At 45.3% G+C, this 21,590-nt stretch overlaps 1 protein-coding gene across 1 annotated transcript in view; it reads right to left on the bottom strand.

The window, feature by feature from the left end:
* Positions 1 to 21,590, bottom strand: part of plxna4 (plexin A4) — a 149,314-nt gene that overhangs the window by 48,224 nt on the left and 79,500 nt on the right. The window contains exons 4-5 of the mRNA XM_086060010.1: positions 8,651 to 8,779; positions 2,645 to 2,745 (exon numbers count right to left, since the gene is read on the bottom strand). Coding sequence (XP_085916136.1) covers positions 2,645 to 2,745; positions 8,651 to 8,779 — 230 coding nt within the window. The remainder of the gene's footprint in view (positions 1 to 2,644; positions 2,746 to 8,650; positions 8,780 to 21,590) is intronic.

Raw genomic sequence — 21,590 nt, 5'->3', positions numbered from 1 at the left:
CCACGTTCAACAAGCGGTGTTGTACTTGAATCACCCGCCATTTTCACTTCTCCTGTGTTTCGTCTTTTTCATGTTGTTTTGATACATGCAAAGCCATGTTTGTTCTGTAGATTGCAATAATTGTCGTCTTCGCTTCTGTGTGTACGAGATTTGTTTGAGGAACCAAGCCGGCTTTGCTTCCGTCTGGACAGGGCCCAAGTGTAACAGCTTAATGCTAACAGATAATAAGAAACACCCAACCAATAGCATCTATTTGTGTGTGTGTGTGTTGTTGTAATAACTTACAGACAGACAATACAATCAAACTCACAGGCATATATTCTTCATCCTCTGAAAAGTGGAGGTGGGGAGTGCACGTTCACACACGTTCAAAGTCAAAGCAAGAAGGGAGTGTTGAGGGCCGTTCTACATAAACGCCGAGTGCTTGTCAAGGACAATGACTTCACGCATGCACACACACAGCACCCACTCCTGTTGATTTCCTCCCTATTGATTGGCTTTCTCCTCTTCCCCTCGGCCCTCGCAGCTCCCCCCCCCCCGCCGATCTATAGAGTAAATAAAGCCTATGCTGAGCCCAAGCCAAGAAAAGGCTGTTTACGCTCAAGACCGCTGGGGTGATTTCAAGGTTGATTGGGAAACAGCACCACAACGATCCGGGAGGAAATTTTTAAGCAACTCGCCGCTACCCTTCCCATCCTTGACCCTTCGTGGAGGGGTAACAAGAAGACATCTGAGGCATGTACAAATAAGCAGAATGGTATCATTTTGTACCTGTATTTGCTTTACTGTCTTGAACAGCCACACATTTGGTGTGTATGTGTGTGCGTGTGTGAAGTGGCGGCTGAGGAGATGAGCAGATTCTATCAGGCTAAGTGTGACAGGCCAATCTGTGGACGCCCATTTGCTGTATGGCCAGAAGCATGTCCAGGACGTTAATAGGCTTCTCGCACGTGCTACACAAACATTCACTCACTCAGTCACACGCACACGTTCACCAACACTTTAAAGAGTGCAGAGTTACAATTTTGCACCCAACAGCACTCCAGGCCTCCAGAGAGCAGCATTGCCACCAGTAGACCTTTCAATCATTAAGTATGCCCATTTCAGACACCCAAAAATAATCAAATACTGTATTTTACATACAGAAAAGTGCCAAAATAAATATCTTGAATTTTGCCGTGTTTCTCATCTTCTTATCAAATTTTTACTTTGTATAAATAGTGAACCCACAGACGGCCAATTCCACTATGCAGGCCTTTTTTTCCAACAACAACTCTCCCGTTCTGCTCGACAGCATTCGAACAAGTTGGGACAAAATTGTCACAACACATCCTGTCTGAAGTTGGGCCTTCAAAATAAAAGCATAAAGTATAAGTATTCAGATGCACCACATTTTCTTTGAACCTTTTATCTTGAAGGCCTGACTTGACAGAATGTATTGCGTTGTGTAGCTTACATGAAAACCAAATTTCTTACCACAACAAAACATGAAGATGCTGCAAGAAAATTCCTAAAAATTCTACTGGTGCTTTTGATCTCACCCTATTCACGTCTCAACCCCTTCTTGGCGTGCATCCATCTGTCTATTTGTGTACTCTTTGCATCTCGTCTTTCCTTGCACCTCCAGTTTTCGGTCAATATGCTCCTCTCGTCCATCCCTGCCCTCACTGTGTCCTCGCAGCGCCAACAGGGATGGAGGTGCTAAATGCAGGCCACTAACACACACACACACACACACACACACTCACACACAACCAGGCGCACATGCTATACCCGAGGGCTAGCACTGACACGAGAAAGCCATTTTCAATTTACAGCCGAGTGGGAAATCAAGCGCCCCACTCCCCACCCACTCCAGCAGACAGACGGGAGTTTGACAGCTGGCGGCGAAGAGTGCGAATGTGCGCGACAGATGGAAAGACGACGGTGGCGGCGGACGGACCGGCAAGTTGAATTGGGGATAGGCTGGAAAGTGAACAGCTTAGTGTACAAATTGGAACGTTTACATGCTGTCACCAGGTTCACCTTGCTCGATGCTATTGATGCTAAGTGTGCTAACACCCCCCAAAGTAATCAGATTACGTTTTCGACATGAGCGGTCACTTTTCTCACTTTGTCGATTAGTTTGCCATTAGTTCATGTTTGTTACCTAATTGTGAAAGTACCTTGTCTGTGTTTGTGCATCAAATTATTTTTCCTTATTCAAATGGATAGAAATGCAATTAATTAGTTCCAGCTCCACAGTAACATAAAAATTAGTTTTTTTGTGGTAAAAAAAACAACAAAAAACAAAACTAATGCGTTGCCCCTTCTTGTTATTCTTCTTCTGTGGTAGTTGGCAAACCAGCTTAATCGCTCTTTACCGCCACCAACTGACATTATCATTGCACTGAAAGGAAACCAATGTGAATTGATGGTGACCAAATGTTGTCAAGTTTGCTGCTGCCGTTTAGTAGTGGGGCCTAAATTGTGTCTCATATCTCAATACAAAGAATCAAATAATCATCCAAGGTTGTTGTTTTTTCCCCCTAAGGGGCTAATACTAGCACTTCCATTCAGTTCAATGAGGAAAAATGATCTGTTTGAGTATTAAGTCAAGGTCCAACTGCCCTTTGGTGTCACCGATGAGTGCCGCAGTACTTACATGTTGTGCAGGACACACCAGCCGCAGTGAGGGTCTCCCGATCCGAGACATTCGCTGCAGGTGGAGTATTGACTGCAGGCTTCCACTGGCATCCTGGAAAGCTACAAAAAACAACAGGAACAATGAATAAAGTCCTAACAGTCATGAATTCTCCTGGTATTAGGATGTAATCAAACTTTCAAAAGGAAAACTTAACTCAGCTCTGCCCCTGGCCCTTGGCTCTCAGTCAACAGAGGACGAAGGCAGTCGGTTATTATTCTTACGCAAACTCAAATAATTATCATATACTGTATATATTAAATGGCAATTGCAATATTGGGGGGGATCGCAATTCGATTATTTTAACAGCCTTACCTCCATAGAATCTTGAGTTCATTCTATGGAGGTAAGGCTGTTAAAATAATCGAATTGCGATCCCCCCCAATATTGCAATTGCCATTTAATATATACAGTATATGATAATTATTTGAGTTTGCGTAAGAATAATAACCGACTGCCTTCGTCCTCTGTTGACTGAGAGCCAAGGGCCAGGGGCAGAGCTGTTGCCTGTTCTTGTTACCACGACAACGGCATCTGGCATTAACAGGAGTCGCCAGTCCTTTTTGATTAATGAGCCGTCACCGGGCGGGTGACCGCTGTCGCTCAGTCGCGACAATGCAAGGCCGGGTCGTCACGGGGTTGCGAGAAAGGCCTTGCGCTTTGGAGGTTGTTGTTTGAAATTCTGCAGAAACATCTGTCGTGATGGATTTCTACAGGGGGGATACTAACTTTATCGGCTAAGCACACAGCCCGGCACAGAAACTGTTGGGAAAAACGCGCCAACCGTATCTCAGCACACTGAATCAATGCTTACTGCAATTTCAAGGTGTCTGTTGAACGCAGACACGGCAGATGTCACACACCTAACTGTAGAAACAAAAAGCTACACTCCACTTCTCGGTTCGTCTCTATCCACAGACGCACATGCTAGCTTACAGCTGAGTGGATTCTGGATTCGCAGGGGGTGTATCTCCTTGTCAAAGTCAAAGCGAATGCTGCATGTTATTACATGAAAAACAATGCGGGTGCATCTTAGTGTGTTGAGCACGTGTGCGTGAAGCAACCGGTGTGTTTTGCCCCTCCCGCTGCGCCGAGGCCTATTTGCATTCGACAGATAAAGGGAATGAGCTAGAGATGGAATCGCAAGGCGAACAAGTGAGGCTGATGCTCAGTGCACACGAGGGGTCCGACACTAAGAGGAAAAAAAGGCCATTGTGTCGCTGGTGTGTGTTGGCGGTCTTATCACGAGTGGCTATGAAACCCAAATCTCCCGGCACGCTTGTACCCGCGCCACCTCATCCTGGGCTTTGTTATGCCAAGAGCAGCCAGTCAGAACCGCCACAAACAATGGCGCCGTATCTTTATAATTTAACACTTGGTCGCTGGCAGATGTGCCCACTTGAGGGCACACATTCAGATGCCCCCAAAAGTCAACTCTCGGTTCCGGAGCTTGGGTCTTGATATCATTCATTTGACGCTGAGGTTCCTATCACATAACATTTTTTGCCCTATCAAAAACGGAGGGCGTCTTTGCGCCACTGCGCTATCAGATCATAGCAGGCATAAACACCCTCCTGCCATTACAGCCAGCACTCTGCCTGCCTTTTTTATGCACAGTAGGCAGAGATGGAATATAATCAGGCTTTTAAAAGAAGGGAGGCCAAGATCACACTTCAAGTGCACTTGAGGAGGGGAACGACGTGGCGTAATGGCGCTGTAATGCTGAATAGTGCGCAAGATTGAGACAATTCCACTTTGTGTCTCGCTCCTGACATGATACCGCTGACCTGTGGCTCAACCCGCACAGGGAGACACGATCATCTATGAAATCTTCTTGATCTCTAACATGTAATTAAACACAATGCACCTGCAGCAAAGCACCGAAAGTGATACTTGTATCTCCTCCGTGAGGCAGCTTGTGACTGCCGTGCCGGGTAGCGAGCGTGCAAATAATAAGATAATGAAGTTAAATGTCGGCTATGTAATGTACCAACAGCCCCCCAGCTGTGCACCTAATGTATGTGTAGCGCACGTCTCCAATTAGATATCTCACAGTTATGCTCATTACTGCCGTAGTATCAGCTACAATCACAGTCAAATGATTATTTATATCGGCGGCGATGGACTGGAATAATAATGGACGAGTTCAACTCGCTGCTATCACGAGAATTAATCAGCAGCCACGCTTCCATCAACGCTGATATTAACTCTGCTACAGTCATCAAATCCTCTTAAACTCACCAAAGTCAATTCATGTCCACTGTATATTACACATTCAAACAACCACCACCACGAGTGCCTCAGATTAATTTCAAATCAAGTTCAGATGGTCTAGTATGTCGTCACATCTTACAGCGCAATGAACTTCCATAGCATCAGAGGAATCGAATTGCTCAAATGCATCAGTCAGAAGAAAAAAAGGAATTCCCAAGGCATTAAATACAACATGAACAACAATGAAGGGAGTCAACATCAAGGGGACAAAATATGGCACAACTGAGGCATTACCAAAAACTGGACATTCCTCTCAGATTGATGAAAAGCCATGGAGAAAACTAGTCAGGGATCCTGCCAAGAGCCCCATACCAACATTGAAGGAGCTGCAGGATTGTTGAGTGTTAGCTGTAACACTTGTGGCATATGGCTGGACTATGTGCAGGGTAGCATGAAGGAGAAGCTTTAACTTACAAAGAAAAACCTCCAATCCTGGCAAAATTTTAAATGTGCACTTGAAATCTTGCTAACTTGTGGGGAAATGTATTGTGGTCTGATGAGACAAGGTAGAACATTTTGGCCATAATTCCAAAAGGTACGTTTAGCGCATGGTTGGAGGGAATTATGGAATTATTATTAACAGGTCTAAATAGTGTCAGCGCAAAACATTCAGTCTTCTGATAAAAAGCTTTGTTGTGTGTGTGTGAAAAGCCTACTAGAACAGCTGAACTTTACTTGGGACTAATCAGAAGCACTTTAAATGGTGAAAAATGTGTGCTGACTCCCATTGAACATGAATATGATTGGTTAATTCTGAACACATACCCAGTTGTAGGAGGGGGTGTACACTACACACTCAGTAGCTTATTTTTACTTTCCTTCTGATAAATATTTATTGTTTTCTTCTTTTGTTATGTTGTTACAGGTTATACTGTAGGTGACATTAACGATAGAAAAAAAGTTTGCATATGATTGGTCTTGGACTTATTTTTCCATCACAAAAAGCTGGCATTTGAACAGGGGTGTGTTGACTTTTTATATACACTATATATACTGTAGTCCTAAGTAGGAAGTAGGAAATGAGTGAAAGAATCCACGGCCCAGATGTCTCCGCTGTGTCTGCGTCCCCGCAGTCACGCTTGAAGCACCACGCCGTCCGCTAAGCGTTGGTTTCATATCATAAAACGGCTTAATGGAGCGCACCCGGCGGCCGCACGTGTATTATTGTTTTCACTTGACGTCCTGGAAAGGTCAAATAAGAAAGGCATCCATCCCGCCGTCGAGACTGTCAGGCCGTGACAAACGATTGGGACGGGATCAATCAGTTTCAGTTATCTTTCCGCTCAAAGGTCGCTTGAGTGTGAAGATTTCCCATTTAGCTTTGTTTTCCCTCAGAAGAGGCTAACCATCAAGAAAAGCCTACATAACAATGGAGTGAGGTTCCTGAGGTTGGAAAAGTTAGCCCCTTAATTTCAGTACCTTTACACTCAAGCGTTGGCGTGTTGAGCTATCTCAACAATTTTGTTATTGTGCTACACTGGGCTTGTAGTAGGTTAGCTCTGAGCCACAGTTCTAACTTTTTTCTTGATGTTTTCAACCATGATTAGTCTCCAAATGTTCATCTTGGAAAGTTTTCCCACGAGGCTTGATCAACTAAGATATTACTCGACGGCCACACATCTGCATCGTAATCAGGTCATAAACAGCAGAGACTTTCGACATTCTCCACTCATAAAATATCTGGACAATGACCTTCATCTTGTGCATTTCGACCGCGTCAGACATTCCGCAGGTATCGCCTCATAAAGCTCCCGCGTTCGCTTTGGCTTTCAAAGTGTGTGTGAAAGCAGTTTCAGCTGGTGCGTATCTGCCGAGGGAAAATGAGTTGAGGGAGCACACAATGAGAGGCCATTAAAGGGAGGACAAAAGGTAAAACTTCCCGCTTTGAGTTAGCCGACTCGAACGTCGCCCGCTTCCCGGCTTGATGCGTTGCCGCTTGTGTTCCGCTTCCTTGTTAGAGCCAACTGGGACGCCACATCGAAACACCTTCATGAGTCTAGCAGAAATTAAAGAATACGTCCTGGCACTAAACAGCTTTGATTCTGCCTCATATTAGTTGCGGGATTTCTCTCGGGAGATGGAAGCGGTTGACTTTGAACGATCTCACCCCAGTACAGTACACATTCTCAATAATTCACACTTACAGATCTGCATTTGCTACACGGAATATCAATAATTGAGCGCAACCAGCGCGGCACTGAGCAACAGCTTGTACTGCCAATGTGAGGCAGCCCTACAGCTACCAAATATTTCCGGTATGAGGGGCAGTCACATTTGACTTCAAAAGCCTTTAAAGAGATTATATTTGTGTCATGAGTAGGCCCGCAAAAAAGCCTCAAGAAAGCCATGCCCGATGCGAAACAGGAAGTCTGTCATTTTGGTTTAAAGCCACCATTTTAGGGTCATCTTGGCATTTTGTACATGTCCGTCACTTGTCCAAGAGGTTTTGTCCGATTGCTACCTCAGATGCTGGACTTTCCCCACAAAATGTACTCTCGACAGGGGCCGGAGCGGGTCTGTGTCGAACCCACTGCCCCTCCTCTCCCTCCAGGCCTGGCCTCACTGACTCTGACGAGGCCGTGCTAAGAACAGCGGGGGTGGAGCTCAATCGACCTGCTCTGTTCTTTGCCTCCTGTTGCGGGCCGCTTCTCCGTTCCGTCTTCAAATGCTCTCCCAGCATCTGGGTCCCGGGCTCGGACGCAGCGTGGAGTCTCATCATATTGATGGCTCAGGCTGCTTTTAATTCTGTTTGGCACATCAGTACTGCTAGCCCGTGTTTGCGTGCACGTAAAGTTGATCATACTTCTTGTGAGTGTGTTCCTTCACTGTTGTTTGAGTATTCCCAGCTGCGCTTCCCAAAACGCTTAGGAAGGACTGCGGCTTTAACTAGGCTAATAGACTAATTACTCGGAAGCCACTCCCACTGCCAAACTGGACATCCACAATCACTTAGTGTTTATTTTTCCAATATGCACTAATTAAAGTGGCTAAATTTGTAACACAATATGGGACGTAAGGGAATAGAACAAAAAGGGAAGAGAAGGAAATTAAGAAATGGTAATAATTTTAATGCGATACAGTGTCTTCTTCTTGGAGGCCAATTACGGATGCTAAATTCCGAGAGAGGAATAAGGAATCTAATTTAGCTTGTTAACAGATTTGAAGAACTGATAATTGGATTCCCTGACAAAACGGAATACGAAATGGATTTATTCCACTCATTCCCAGTCTCTGCCTTGGCCTTCTCTCCATCTTTTTTGCCTCGAGGTCTTCATTTTGATCTTTAACCCGATTCCATTCTGATCTTTAATGTTATCTCTATAATTTAGAAAATGTATTTGCAGAAAAACTCTCACAGGCACCAAAACTCCAAAGCTAGAGTCTCTCAGTGTGACTGATTAAGACCACTGAGAGTAACATGAACGCTGAGTCACACAGCTCGCGTGACCACAGACTTTGCGTGGCGCTATTTTCGCCCTGATGGAGGTATCCACAGCCTCTCAGTGCTGGCGTCCATTAGGCAGAGTGCTGCTATTTCGTTCCACATTTCAGCCTCCAACAGTGTGAACAACACAAATACCTTCCTCTCTCCCTAATACTCAACCTTTTTACTTACTCCAGCTCACATAATATCATGTCTATATACCAGCACGGGCAATTTTACCTGTCGACCTATGACAATGAGCATCTTACCTGGCTCTCTGACATAACGTAGAGGTAGTGGTGATCGGAGGAGAAGGCCATGTTGCGGAGGACCGGTCCGCTTTCCACCGCCTGCACTGTCTCATACTGCAGGGCCCGTGAGGAGCCGTCCACTCGGATCTGCAAGAAAGCACAAGCACATATAAGGAACGTCTAATCGCACATTTTACTTGTTATGCCGCTTAAGTCGAGGTGTTATTACGGACCCTACAACAACAGAGGATTGCCTGAGGGATAATCCTTGGAGGGACTTTCTCGGTGGATTTGGGGATTGGATCGACAAAAATACTTGTTGTTGGCCCATGCTACATCCAAGGAAAATAAGTTTCAACACATGGTTTGTATGACATCACAGTAAACAAAGAGGAATACCTCCAGAAAATTATGAGGTGCATATGGCCTGTATGTGGTTGATTCCCTTATCACAGTTCGCTTACCCAGCAATAAATCATGCTGATTGTTCCAAAAGCAACCCAATGGCCGCGATTCTGCATCCTCCCAACCGCGTCGGTACATACTCAAGCAGCTTTTGAGCACCCGACGGACTATGAGGTTGTGGACAGGTGTGAAACATTGCCTTGTTAAAGTTTTGATGACTGTGGCTCGTTTCTTCTCTGTGGGCCTTGCAAGTAAGCGGCAGGAAGATAATTGGACAAGAAGCAGATGGTTGCACGGGCAGGTGAGTCCCTCCAAGATTAATTACAATACACGCCCGTGACAACACTCTTTCTTAGTCATCATAGCGTTACCACGTCCTCTTCTGACGGCCTTGCAGCTCATTTTATTAGGTTATGGATGTCAGACAGTTTAATTCATTCGACAATAAGATAATAGAAAGAGCAATCCATGGTTGCTGGGGTATTCAAAAAGAAAGCGGCCGGCTTATTATCCCTCAAACTGACTTCCGGAACACAAACGAGTCACAGGAGAGAGCTGCATGTCCAGCGGCAAGCCACACTGGGACTACACTGGGTAGAAAGACGGATTCAAATGCCAGTAGACTAATAAGCAGCAGGTGTAGGAATTTTATACCAGTCATAAACACAATTTTATAGCAATGAAGCAAGCTGCAAACTATGTTTACGTCTCTCCCCTTCATTTCCTCGAAGGCCGATGATCGCGAGCCGCCATCCATGTTTGATTCTCATAATTAATATATCCTACCGTTAATGTTTCATCAGCCTACAATCATTAAAGCAGCCACGGCGGTGGTAGCCAACATTATCTGATTCCGTTTCGACGGCAATGAAGAGGATTAGCCGCTCTATGCTAAATGGATTACAATGCTAATCTCCGCTATCACATTAGCACGACACAATAGGCCTCCGCTGCTGGGCTGACTTCATTTTGCCTCAGAGTGGTTGGGGAAGGTGAGAGATCCGTTTAGCCCCTGATTGATGCCTACTAATGAGCATAAACACGTATGGAAAACACTGAGGAGCTCTGCGTGGCTGGATGATAGTGATGCTCATCCCGAGGAGAGTGCGCTCTGTGACCAGACTGTGTGGGAGACACTCTGACCATCCACTGTATCCCCCTTGTGGTAGAAGGAATAACTACACAAGCTTGACTCACAAAAAACAAGAATGCATCTCTCTCTAGGCCTTCAGAGACTAAAAGTGCAGAATGTGTGACATACTAACAGAACAAAAAAAACAAATGACACCACTTGCGCAGATGTCCGTTTTTTAGCCCTCAATGGGAATAATAAAACTACGGCCTGAGTGAGTGTTTCATCTCACGCTCAGCGGGTCTACCAGCGAGCAGAAGGCGCGATGCAGTCAGGGAAGCCATTCCGGTGCGAAAGCCACGGGATTGCCCTCTCGCTGAGTCTACATTTTGGCAGCGAACGCCATAAAAGGCACAGTAGAAACTTCCTCAGACTCTGCGCGGAATCAATTTGCCACGGGCTCCGGCGCGACGCTGAGCCGACAACCAAACAATAACCGTGGAGAGGGATGGTGTGCTTGCTCGGCAATGGAATATGGATTCTGTGGAGCTACAGTCGCACAGTTATGCAGTGTGCTCAGTGTGGCACAATGACAGCTAACACCTCCATATTTAGAACACACACAGAATAGAGTGCTGAGCAAAATAGCACTGTGCTCTGACCTGAGGCCATGTGACTGCGGTGAGGTGCGTGGGCTGGAGGGGAATGCCATCCAAGGTCATGGATGGGAAAAACGGAGGAATGTCACCCAGGTGCACACGAGTCTGTATTGTTGCAGCATGAACTCAGATGGATCCAGCACATATCTCCACCCTAAAAAAAGTGTCCGTGCGCCCTTTTTGAGACCGCATCGTGGTCATGAAAGCTCGATGACTGTTCCGAGCGTCTTTGCCAAGCAAACACAGCACATCAGTCAAGTAGACGACATGGAGGAACACTGCCTGTGAAGGAGACACGAAGGAAAAACAACACATCGCCGCCACGTAACCACGACGTGTCTCTTCACACGCTCCATTCATTCCGACAGCGATACAATAGCGGTAGTCTGATTGCCAGAATTTGTCCGGCTCAATAAAAATACATGGAGAAAAAAAAGCCTTGATCCATTTCCCGGCGTCAATCATGACTGGAACAAAAACTCTGTTATACTGCCTACGTGTAGCTCCAGGCAAGATGGACTCATGGCTGATTTGACATTAATCTGAGGGTAATAGCGCCTATGTGTCACACTATTGCTTGTGAGAAATAGCAACGGAATCCAGCACTAAAGCTGGGAGGCTTTGTACATACTTTTGTTTGAGGTTGCTTATACTGCAGTTGGGAGAAGACGCTTGCTTGCTACTATGCAAGTCTGCCACTCCGCAGGACTTTAATCATGCCTCTCCTCCTATTAAAGAAATGTCATTGTCACTGAGCAAATGAACGAAACATTGCCAGTGGAAGCTAAGAAGAAAATCTGACCTTTACGGCTGTTATTTACAAAAGGCAAAAGAAAAAAATTTGAGGTGGGAAAAATTCAACCAGGCAGGTAGATGTGAACTTATGTTGCTTCCATCACTTCTCATCTGGGATCTGACACCAGGCCAGCGAGTGCTGTGGGGGAACCCCCGGCTCGTTGACTGACCGCTGTGGCATTCAAGGTGCGTTGGTAGCTAGCCCCCAGGTCCACGCGGCCTGCTAATCTAACCCCATCCACCTGCTGAGAGCTGCGGAGAAGAAGGAACCAGAGTGTTACCGTAAGGGCTGATGGTGTTGGACGTGAAAGGGGACACGTGTCTGGAGGCTTCCCAACTCATTTCTCTCTCGGCCTCGCCCTCCCTCAGCTCCAAAGAGGTGAGTGGCAGGTTCCGCCTGTTATCGCAGCCTCGGAGCTTCGGGAGCAGGCGGCGCGGGTGGTGTGTGCGTGTTCTTCACATCTCTCCATTGTGCCCGTCTATCTCCTTCCAGCACAGGTGTCAGTTTGACTGGACCACCTGCAGGTGCGCGGATGCTTCGGCAAGGAAATCATTTTCCATGTTCAATGTGTTAATTGCTTTAATGCTTTTCGATCTTTCTCGAGAGAAAAGCACTGGAGATGGGTTCCTAAGTCGCGAAATGGACGTGCTCCATTGTGCCAAATGCAAAGTTTGGCTTGGTGTTTTTGGAGTTGGCAGAGACGCAGAGGACAATTCGGATAATTTTATGCTTCCAACTTGGAAAAGTTTGCGGAAGGCCCATTTTTGTACCGTGCCTTGTTTGAGTTTGATGTGGAACAACTTGAGAACACCATCAAACACCTTTAGCGGGAACCAAAACGGTGGTAACAAGGTCTCACACTTCTGGAGGTCGAGAGCAAAAATTCACAGAAACACTATCGCACTCACCAGACTTCTTCTTTGGTACAATTTACGCGATTCCATCAAGTAGCCTATGTCTCTTTCTAAGCTATTCCGCTTTTGTCTACCCAAAATCACCTTTTCACTGCCTCATTAGAGTCGCAGTAGGATGTTGTAGACGACAGGTAGCAGCTTTCATTTGATGTCGACCAATATCAAATTTGTGTTTTTCTTTCAACCCAATTATTTCCTTTGCTGTTACGCTGTTACTTGAGTTGCTGCTTGAGGCAGCGGCAGCAACTGGCTGGGCCTACAGGACCCCACGGAGAAGGCAAGGGTATAATTTGAGGCACGCATTACCACCTGTGTCTCTATTAGTGGAGCAACCTGGTGGCCGTGCTCCAGGAGCGGCACACACGCCATTATGGTTTTGTGACCGCGGGCCGCTGTGTGAAAGTTAAAAGGCTTTGGGAGCCATTAAACAAGTGAACACACTCACCAATCTCCAGAGAATCACAGGTGCCAAACAAACCCTTTAGAATCACGAGTTGGCCTTTCAGGCGACACAGCAGGCACGGGTTCTAGACGTCGTCATTCTGAGGTGTGTGACTGACTTGAGCAGCACGAACCACCAAGCAAGTTAATGTACAGAAACGTGTTCCAAACGTGATGTGGAATATTGCACTTGCACTAGCGATCACACTGCTACGCATGGATGAACTTTCCACAGGCGGTCTCGGCCAAAGTGCTTGCGTTCAGACCAAAAATGCAAATCAAAATAGTTTGCTTTCCAGCCATCCTTCCACGTTGACTACATCCTGCCTTCCTAGCCGAGAGGAGGATCAGATTTTCTTTTTGAAGTAGAATCCGTGACCCATGATGACCTGGAGATGCGCATGCAGGGAATAGGAACAGGAATGTTGCATGTTCTGAAGTTCTTCTGGTGATGGGCTTTGATCAGAAAATATCCCCAGAAAATACCCATCTTCATGTAACGATGTCTCGCACTTTATCTCCATCAGACCATCAATCAGCAGCTCACTCAGACAGGATGCTGAGTTTGTCTTGGTCAGATAATGACCTATTGACATCCCGGCATCAGCTTTAGTTGGAAGGTGAGGGCATGACTGGACCACCCAATTGCTGACTATCTCTGCCTTTTGCAGCTTATCGGACCGGCCTTTTGTGTCTGCTCGATACTAATTCTGCGCGTGTTTACCGGGACATTTTTTTGCGCTTCATCAAGTTCAAGGGTGTGATTGATTTCATTCAAGATAAACATAAATGCACATGCTCAGAGAAAATGTTGAGTAAATACACACTGTCCAATTTATGCCGTTGAACAAATTTAGAAGAGAAAGTTTACTGAAGACAGATATAACAGGGAAGATCTGTGTGTGTGTGTGTGTGTGTGTGTGTGTGTGTGTGCGTGCGTGCGTGCGTGTGTGTGTGTGAATAATAGATGGGGAGCCAAAGCCCAGACGCTGTCTGAGAGCAGCCTGGATCCTGTTACCACACACTGCCATCAGGACAACTCTAGAGACACACACACACACATGCGTGGTGTACACACACACACACACACACACACGCACACACACACACACACAGATACCCAGTGACCTTTGTGCACCAATTTCCAATACAGCTCTCACTCAACTGTCCTACTTTTAGTAACATCCAATTATTTTACATTTATTTGGCACACTTGCACGATATCAGAGATATATTCATTTATTTATCTATTTATCACAAGGAATTTGTCATCACAGTCACAACCCGTCTGAGAAACATGAAAAATATCAACGACCAACAAGGGGAGAGAGAACGGAAAGCCTGGCAGTCCGCTAATTAGTGCCCTGGGTTTCTAAGATGAAAAAAAAAGAAGAGGAAACATGAAGAAGCAAAGTCTATACAAGGCTTGAAAATATTCATCTTCGGTAGAGAAGAGCCAAGACAAGCATATGTTGGCAATATTCAGACAAGTTGCACTCAAAACAAATTGATACAAGAACCGAACAAAGTCTACTTTCTTACCTGTCTTTCTAACCGAACATTTGGTTTGGGGTACAGCAGTACCTAATATAATGGCTTGTATGTACTGAGCTCACACCCAGCCGCAAAGTCATTAAGTGTAAATTTGTTCGTAGCTGTACGTCGACCGCCTCCCATTTACTCGCACACGCCGGTGATTTATGACTTTGCCTGCAAAGTTTCTAATTAAAAAGAGAAGCCCCTCGTAGGCAATTCTTCAGAGATAAGCAGGTGTGGATTCCTGTGTTCTCCGCGCGTATATCCCCCCGTCGCCTGCCCCGAGGCCACTTGATTCGTCTTTGTATTCCTTCCGTTTTTCCTGCTTTTACTCCGTTATTAAACAGGCTGGCACGCCGCTTGGACCGTTCGAGCCGTTTCCCCCACTGAGGTGCAAAATTGCATTGCTGGCACAGCGGCGGGCGGCGGCTCGGGTACAAAGCGAGGCAGAGAGTGAGGAAATGGGAAAAAACAAGAGGAGTGACTGCGGTAAAGCCCCCGAAGGCATGAGTTGATTCACCGAGCACAATAACAATAGAAAAAATAAATCAACAGAGAAGAAAATAGTTGGGTTGCGTTCAAGCCTTCAAATACTTTCCAACAAATGCCATTTATTAGAATTAGCGGCTAGTTATCAAGGGCGAATGTGAGTTTCACACCCGTGCATTACACCATAGCACATAAGCAATGTTTAGGGCTTCACAGTGCGTGATGTTTCAGCACGGTCAACAAATAAAAGGAGCGTGCAAGCTTGCTACTCACGATACGTCAAACGGCGACATTCCAATGATCTTGTCACATGTATGTTGAATGGAATGACAATTATAACATTGTGAATATAAACACGAACAAGTTGTTCTGCTCGGTGCTGTGGTCACACTCGAAGCCATCATTTTCGTTTTAATCAACCTCCTGCAAGAGGTGGTCATTCGTTACTTTGACTGAGTTAAGTTGAATTTTGTGACCAAGCTCAATGTTTTCATTTTTTACGTCATATCAAAACACAATACTCAGATAAATCATTTCAAAATTTTGGCCACCATTAATGTGGCCCATTTTCTTTATCTTCTTGAGAGGGGAAGAAAAATTGTAGTTGCACAAGTGTGCACACCCTCATAACTGTGATGTGACTTTGTTCAGAAATTGAAATAGCAATCAGTGACCGCGCAAAAACTTCAGGTTTCTGCCAAAAAGCAGGGAAAAATTGTCAGGAAAGCCTACTAGAACACCTGAACTTTATTTGGCGTCACTTTAAATGGTGGCAATTGTGGACTGACTTTCATTTCGAGTTTGAAGGTGATTGCTTTGTTCTGAGCACAGTCACATCTGAATTATAGGAGGGTGTGCACACTTGTGCAAACACGTCATTTGAGTTATTTGCCTTCCTCTCTTCTCAGTAAAGAAACAAAACACGTTTTCAATTGAGTTGAGCAGTTGTCTAGAATTTGAAGAGGGGGTGTACACTTTTTATACCCACTGTAATTACTCAACCTAATGTCATATCTCTATGTTGGATGTGTGGCTTTAAGGGGCGTGGCCTAGTGAGCGCTATCATGAATTAGAGGTTGTAACTTGTAATTTTCCTTGCGTGAATACAAACAGAACCACGTCACTGTTTACCTTCCCATCTTGCCAGCCTCCATTTTGTATCCTTACCAAGGACTCATGTCAACAACCAAGCCAGCCACAAAGACAGAAAGCGACGACGGGAACCGCGACCCCCCCCCCCCACCTGCCGCCCGCCGGATAGACGGGGCTGTAAGCCGCGCTAGCGCTTAAAGACAGATAAAAGTTCATTCTTTCTCTGGGAGAGACACACACAGACACGCAGAGGAGAGAAAGAAGTGTAAGAGGATATTCCGTGAATGGGGACTGTCAGCTGGCGTTGTGCAGAAATCCTCTTATACCTCCAAATTTCAATTAGGTGGGGAAGCGCTCCGCTGGGGTGCGCCGTGCTCATTGCGGCGCCACAAGTACAAGGTGAACGAGGGGGGATTTGTCATGCCGGCGACAGGCCCGCTCCACCTTTATGATTTAAAGAAGCAAAAAATAATAATAAAAAAAACAGCGCGCTCTCTCAACAGACTGCCAACTGCATTTTGAGTGACAACGGCGGCACTCAACGCCACTCCAGTGTTCATCCGGCACTGTCGCAATTGGGTTTGTTCCACCGCGTGGAGTTTGAACTTCGTCTGGCGTCCGTATGACAGCCGCAATTACGTCGCGCGTCAGCCTCTCCAAACCTGACGCCGACTTACTGTGATTACAACGGCCCACGCAGCTGCGCATTTTCACGCTGCGCTTTCGCTTAATTTGAAGCGCGACCGCCACCGTTGCCTGTACAACAGTCGGCTGTGAATGTGCAAACTTAGATCGGGCGAAGGTGTCCAATGGGTCGTTGTTGCGTGAAGCTAATAACTGCCAGTTGGTTGCATGTACACCAGAAACATGAGCAACATTCTGAACTGAAACGCTACATGAAGCTTTCACAGGTTTAGGCTAAGGCTAGGGCTGTCAAAAATAATTGATTCATCGACAAGTAATCGATTATCAAATCAATCGACAACTATTTTAATAATCAAGTAATCGTCTGGAGCCATTTTTTTCATTTAAAATGGTCCAAATCCTCTGATTTCAGCATATCAACAGTAGTTCACTGATTTCTGTAGTTCTTGATGCAAGAAGACTGATTATCTTCTCTGTTTAATCAAAATAAGACATTTGCAACATCTGTTTTACTTTGGAAAACAATGACAGAACCGCTAACATAGTACAACTCCCTTTTTTCACCATATGAATACAAAGTACGAAATGACCACCAATCACTGGTTAATAAACAATAATCAGGGAAGAAATGCTTTTAAAATACACTTTAATACAAAATCTAAAAATATTTGATAGTGACAGCACTAGCTATTAGTTTCATTGCATATATTCCAGAACCCAATCAATTTGATACCAATTGACAAGAGCTGGGCAATTTTCAAAATGTTGCTGGTTTGTCATTTGTAAGCTACTCGGGCACTCTTCCACCATCGTCAGTCCACCATTTTTTTCAAGCCAAACCCCAACTGGAATCGTAAGACAGTCATTTCGTTTTAACCACGCCTCCGTCGTCACGTCGTCACCGCCTCCGCCTCCAATACACCTGATTCATATGATCATCTCATCAGCTAGCTCTGCAGAAGCCTGATGACGATCCTCATCATTAGCAGAGGAAAACATCTCAAACCTGCAGGACTTTGGCCCTCGAGGACTGGGATTGACCACCCCTGTTTTAGACTGACAGACAGAGATGTGCATTCCGTCATTCGTCAGCAAAACGGGGAGTCCGTCAGTGACGGACTGAGAGGTCCGTCAGTGCTTGACCTCGCTAGTAACGATTTCACTGACAGACGAAAATCCACTTCCGTCAGTATTTACACGTTCTTAATAGTTACCTTTACTTTCAATCCCTCAATCAAACCCCTTTTGAAACAAACACTTCTTTTCTGACTAAGCAGCTCTTCTTTCCCAAAACTTCACGTCGTCTTTCTCATCCTCTCACCTTACACCACTCCTATCCCCCCCCCCCCCCCACACACACACACCTCTCTTTTCTCCAGTCCCAGCTTCCCAGCCGGCTTTCATCCTCCCCAGGTTAGATTACTGCAAAGCACTGCCTGTCTGCCAGCATTCCTGAAAGCTTTTCATCTCTGCTCCGATTCATCTGGGGGGGGGGACGGCGAGAGATTCCAGAGCCCTTCCGTGGCTAACCTGCACGGCGCACTGCAGTACGTGGGCTGATGGGAAATATCCCACAGACGTCCACGGGCAGCTCAGAGGGACAAACCTCGCATATGATGCAAAAGGCGAGAGTACACGCAAGAGTCGGCATATCATCCAAACATGCGTGTTTAGTCAAGACATCACGCTTCACGCGGCATAACAAGAGTCAAACACTTTCCCCACCAAGAAGATCAGGAAAGCGGCTGTCTGCCATGTTTCCCACAGACGTGTTTGCCCAAACAGCTAAATCTGGATCGACTCTGTCAGCATACAAACGAGGAAGATTGAAGTGAGATCCCTGCAGCAAACTTCCTGAAAATGCAAGTTGGGAAAGACGAACTTGAGGCTCTCCACCGGTCACATTGTCAAGTTCAGATGGGAACTTTCACTGTTTTTTTTCACAGCCGTTTCTGCTGAATGTGGAAGAAGGTCTAATCCATTCAAAATGGTCTCTACACACGGAGGACTGCTCAGCCTCGCCTATATGAAAATGTGTGAGCCGATGGTCTTAACTGGTTTCAACTGGATAAGTGCGCCAGTGTGCAGATAGATAGGAAGACACCAAGCTCAGGTCACCTATTTAATCATTAAGAAGCCTAAGCTAACAACATTCAGATCTCATTAGTCTGTTGATTATTTTTGTAAATTGGCAATTAGTCATCAAGTCCCTCAGTGAGTTGCATCAAGATGAGCTACGTGTCTCTATGGACGATACAGTGCCCTCAAAGTATTGAGGGCACCCACCCCTAAAGTGATATTTATGGACCTGACAGTCTTTCCTGACCCGGATCACCCTCGCCCTTTCATCTTCCTGCTGTCGCCGCTTTATGGATGTTCAGCCTCAGCCTTGGCATTGATGCTGCGTTCTGCTGTGTGTGTGTTGGAAAGATAACATGCTGCCACACAAACTAACATCCCATTCATCGTCTCTTTCATCATTCCAACGCAGAAAGTGTCTCGCATAATGACAAAATCATCGCTTGTGTTATTATGACGTTCGCGTTCAGAGCGACGGCGCCGAGCTGATTTATCGTTTTTCTGAAGCGCCCACTTGAGCTGAGCGCGCGGGTTTACGGCGACGTTGTTGGCCGACGAGACAAAGAGCGGCCTTCGACGATTAAGACGACTGCGGAAGCCGAGCTCGGAGAAGCTCGATCGCTGCAGAAGTTATTTACAAACGAGTCATCAACTGTAAAAAAGCCAGGACGCACATGCACATTGTCCTCAGTAATTGAGACACGGGCAAGTTCTATTCCTTCGTGCGTAGCGGACTCCGAAGATAGGAGGTTTTTACGCTGCTCCGCGGGAAATTAAATGACACGCTTCGTCGTTGGGATGCTTGAACGACGATAGAACCGTGGGGCCAACGTGAAGCAAAGATTTCGCAATAGTCGATTAAAATGAACATTAGTCATAATATTAAGTCTAATACGGTTGTGCTGTGTGCAGTCTTTTGATGAGACAACCCATTACGTTATTGGACAGCTGTGTTTCGCTACAAATTCCCTCATTTTCCCTCCTGTGGGCTACTGGATGTACTTTCCCACTGTCCCCTTGACTTCGCACATTCACAAAAGCTTGAGGCGTGTGGGGGTTACAGGGGGTCTTTCTTCCACGACAACCAAATATGTGTGGGTCTGGGGGACAGAGAGTGGCAAGTGCGGAGATGCTTCTAATAATACGCCATAACCACTGAATGTGACAATCAGGTGAGACGGGTGTGTGTTTGTGTGCGAAATATGTGAGTGCAGTAAATATCACAGGTGTGTGCGTGTGTGTGTGTGTGTGTCTCCCCCAACCCAGAATAAAAGAGCAATTCGGGTCTTTCCTAGGGGCATTCCTCCAAAGCTGTGCCGGTATGCCGCCTGATAAGAGAGCAGGCACACGTGGATTAAGCCGCTATTGAAGGAACTGTAATTACCTGCTGATATGAATATTATTATTAGCACTACTGGGCCAAAACCTCACTTTTTTTTCTTCTCAAAAGCAGCTAAGAGAGGGAGAGGGGATAACTCAGCAAGATGACTTCACATCGATTTGATAAAAGGTGACTAATATCGCAGTGGCTGGAAATAGGATCTTATTGTTTTGGGAAATTTCTTTCTTAAAAATTCTGGCCATTGACTGTTGTTGGAGCCAGACGCGTATTTAGGCCATTTTGGGGGGAACGATTGTACCCCCAAATTTTCAAGAGTATACAGATATATTTTTACTGTGTGTTCTTTTTAACAAGCTAGAAACTTATAGCTATACTATATATATAAAACCATAGAGTTTAAAAGTAATATTTAAACAACAAAAATTTGATTGAAAATTTGTTTGATCCACCTCGACCCCTCCCCCTCCACTGCTTACAAGCAGACGAGCGGAGCGGTCGTCGTCCTCAGTCCAGTCACAAGGTATGTCTCTCTAGTTTAGTGAAAGTGTTCCTTCCTTTTACCAGGATATGTGAAAAGTTTCTTACTTTCTACCACTCAACACCAACACATTATTTTCATTACTAGCCTGCTTTTTTGCTCCTTAGTTGCTACGCGCTAATCAGGGAAACACGTGTTAATATTAATGTCTCTATTTTGCTGCTATTGGCGAGCTTACTATAATGTGTGTGGCGTGCGTGCGTGCGTGGTGTGTGTGTCTGCACAGAAAAAAAAAAAATATATATCTTTATAACATAGTACAAGTAAAGTCAAAAAACTATCATTCTGTATTAAGTTAATGTCTGTTAATATATTTTATATGTTGTGTGTTTTATTTAAAAGAAAATTTCAAAAACAAGTCCAAGGTCCATTTTTGTTAATTCTCACTGTAAACTGTGGGGAGCTGGTTTACTCCAGAAATATGCATACAGGAGCTGCTGATTACCCTTCTCAAAAAAATAGAGTTGGGGTATGTTTATATTTTAAGTCCTTTACTCCTTTGCATAACTTTTATTAGATTCGGTTTACTCACTGACTTCCCCCAAGGTAACCCCAAACCTCGACAAGCTACCTATCAGATAAACTAAAATCATTTTTGAGTAATTAAAAACTCTTTTATAGCCAAATGTTATGAACATTGTACATTGTTCAGCCGATTTTGAGCATTTTAACTCATCTTTCAAGGCAAACAGAATATTGTGTGCTATGACTACATAAACATGTTGGATACCACATGAAAGATCACATTCCATTCTTTCATGAGAAAAAAAGGATGTTTCTACCTTATTCCGTTCTTTAGTAATCACCATTTGAAAATAGGTAATTTGAAAATATCCATCCATCCATTTTCTTAACCGCTTATTCCTCACAAGGGTCACGGGGGTGCTGGAGCCTATCCCAGCTGGCTTCGGGCAGTATCCCGCGATACACCCTGAGCTGGTTGCCAGCCA

Source organism: Leptonotus elevatus, chromosome 17 (assembly GCF_054856555.1).
Source record: "Leptonotus elevatus isolate MCC_2025b chromosome 17, RoL_Lele_1.0, whole genome shotgun sequence".
Taxonomy (NCBI): Eukaryota; Metazoa; Chordata; class Actinopteri; order Syngnathiformes; family Syngnathidae; genus Leptonotus; species Leptonotus elevatus.
The sequence above is the reverse complement of the archived record's forward strand: the minus strand, read 5'-3'. Positions and strand labels throughout refer to the sequence as shown.